At 38.3% G+C, this 2,743-nt stretch overlaps 1 protein-coding gene across 1 annotated transcript; it reads right to left on the minus strand.

Annotated features, from left to right (window-relative positions):
• Nucleotides 1-397: 397 nt before the first annotated feature.
• On the minus strand, nt 398-2,072 carry LOC117632367 (flavonol 3-O-glucosyltransferase F3GT2-like). The gene is made up of 2 exons (XM_034365860.1): nt 1,583-2,072; nt 398-1,308 (listed from the first exon to the last, which is right to left on the minus strand). Exons 1-2 carry the CDS (start codon nt 2,070-2,072, stop codon nt 398-400), a joined length of 1,401 nt encoding a protein of 466 aa, XP_034221751.1.
• Nucleotides 2,073-2,743: the final 671 nt, after the last annotated feature.

A 2,743-nucleotide genomic window follows, 5' to 3' on the forward strand; every position in this document is an offset into this window, starting at 1 on the left:
TTTTTTCTTTTTTAATAAATCTTTATTTTATTTTATTTTTTTAATTAACAAATAATCATATGCAAAATCTCAAGCCCCAAATCGACATCTGAAACCTTCCTTTGATCGCGCGACAAACAATGAGAGAATCTTCACACAGGGAAGAGAAATGCGAACCGTTTGGTTGCTAAAGAGGCATTCATTGTTCAGAACTTCCCTGGCTGGTCCTACCCTGACTTGGTGTCCAAGGTCAAACAAGACTTTGAATCAAATGGAGCAACCCGTTGGGCCGCACCAATCTTTGAAGAGGGTTTGCCTTTGCACCTTAGATCTCGCGTGCATATCCTCCATTCTCCTCCATTCCAATATTGCTTGTATACCAAAAAGAAAAAGAAACAAATAAAAAGCATTGGTCCCATCACCACCAGTTCAAGTTGGTCCCCCAGTCCAGCCATTTACGCTTGCTCGGTCCACATATTATTTCATTAACCAAAACATTTAAATCTTCAGTTGTGCGACCATACGATTTAACAGCCTCTTCAGCAAACACTTTGAGGATACTAGTTCTCTCTCTCATTTCGTTTCCTTGTTTACTTGACAAACATAATTCCAATGCCTTCATTGCTCCACTTTTTGTCAAAACACCGCCCTCAATCCCCACACCAATTCTCCACAAAACCTCTAAAGTTCTCATGTTCAGTGGCTGGTCAGCCAGAAAAGGCCTACATATCATTGGCACACCACCCGTTATGCTCTCCAAAACTGAATTCCATCCACAATGTGTCACAAAAACTCCAACAGAGGAATGATTTAATACTTTAGTCTGGGAAACCCAGGGGACTACTTTTCCAAGTCCATTTCGATTCGTTCGTTCAATAAATCCCTCGGGGAAATCTTTTTCATTTCCCCTAAATGACCAGATAAACGGAAATCCGCCTTCCTCTAGGGCTTCGGCTAAGGCTGCTAGCTCATGAGGGGGCAGTTTTGCCATACTTCCGAAGCTAATGTAGGCTACGGAAGCACGTTTATGCTTGTCTAACCACTCTAAGCAGCCGTGCTCGTCATGAATTGGTGCTGTTGGTGTTAGAGAGAAGGGTCCAACATGAAGGAATTTGTGGAACCTTTTCTTTAGCTCAAACACAACTTCGAGGTCTATGTCTTGAAAAGAGTTTATGGCAACTGCAGTTGCCTGCGGTAGCTTCTGTCCCATTTTATGGACCATAACTGCAATTGGTGATTCTGAATTTTCAAATGCTACTCCTTCAGGCAAATCAGATGCATGGAATGCTGAAAATCCAGGAAGGAAGTCTAGGCTTTGGTCCTTTTCTCCTGCCAAAGGAAAAAATAACACAAATAAATAATGTTAAAATTGTAATCCATTGGGAACTATGATTCTTGCACATTAACTTATGCTCTAAATAGTTAAAGCTAGGTGCTATTATATTGTCATACAAATAATTATATTTCTAGACTGTGAATTTTGATCACACATGCATCGAGGCAAAATCAACCTAATAAATAGTTACAAAATAATTCTATTTTGACAATCACATATGTAATTGAAACTTGATTGAAATATTCGACTAAGACAATTATTTCTTACCACTAGCTCCCACTTTTTCTCTAATCACATCGGTACCAACATGAACAAGCAGAGAGCGTTGTCCCGAAGTCCATAAGGGCACCCAAGGGACCTGCATTTCCTCTGCCATCTCTCCTGCAAACCAAAGAAACGCATCTGATATCAAGCAGCCCACCTTCTGGCCAATCTCAGCCTCTGCCTCTTCGATAACTTTCTTAAAGCTGCCCGGTGCCACCTTAAGAAAGAGATCAATTGGCTCCAGAGGGTTCCCAGAGAACGCATAGCCCCCTGGCAAGCCATCCCATACCTTGTAAGGCTTAATATTTTCAAACCCCTTGCTGTTGGATTCTGTGAAGAGGGAGCTATTGGATTTAGCAACGCTCAAGAATGAGAACTTCACGTCAGGGGCCATGGCTGAGATCATACGGATAAAGTGGAGAAGAATGTCGGGATGGGAGGCGAACGGAAAGACTAAGACGGCAACATGTTGAGTACAAGCTTTGTGGTTCATTATTGGCATTGCGATGGTATATTGGATTTTGATTAATCGTGTTCTTTGAGTTTTTGCGTGTAATTAATGAAGTTGGTGACGGTAAATATATATGTGGGAGAGAAAGAGGAAGTTAATTAGCTGCTGACAACAACGTAAATGTAACAAACATGAGGTGTTTTCGTTTTCATGTTTGGAAATGTGTAGTTTTATTTTTATTTTATTTTTCACCTTTTAAAAATTGTTAAATTGGTTAGTTTTGCGCGAACCAGGTTGGACATGATTATACCATTAAGAGGAAACAGATCTCCTAACAAATACCATTAAGAGGAAAAATAGAACAAATACTTGGGTTGTGATGATTACCGATTCATGTGTTATAAGATGGGTTGATATATAAAATGTTTTGTTTAAAGAAAATATATTATCAGAATCTTAAATTTAATTTTAATACCTAACATTTAGTTTAAATCATTAGGATGTAAACTACATGTTCCAGCCTATGAATAAAATTCATCTTCTATACCCAAAAAAAATGTGAATGGTACATGAATACATTAAAATGAATACTTATATATATTATATTATATAAAATAAAATCATTCGATGCACAAATGAATGAAGAACCTGCAATCGGTTAGAAAATAGGAAAATAATGAAAGACAAAAATTGCCATAATTTTTTTCTTTGAG

This window comes from Prunus dulcis, chromosome 1 (assembly GCF_902201215.1).
Source record: "Prunus dulcis chromosome 1, ALMONDv2, whole genome shotgun sequence".
Classification (NCBI taxonomy): Eukaryota; Viridiplantae; Streptophyta; class Magnoliopsida; order Rosales; family Rosaceae; genus Prunus; species Prunus dulcis.

Coding starts and splice junctions, on each gene's coding strand:
- LOC117632367 (XM_034365860.1), bottom strand. CDS start 2,072: ATGAACCACAAAGCTTGTACTCAACATGTTGCCGTCTTAGTCTTTCCG. Junction 1,309..1,582: donor AGAAAAAGTGGGAGCTAGTG/GTAAGAAATAAT, acceptor TTCCTTTGGCAG/GAGAAAAGGACCAAAGCCTA.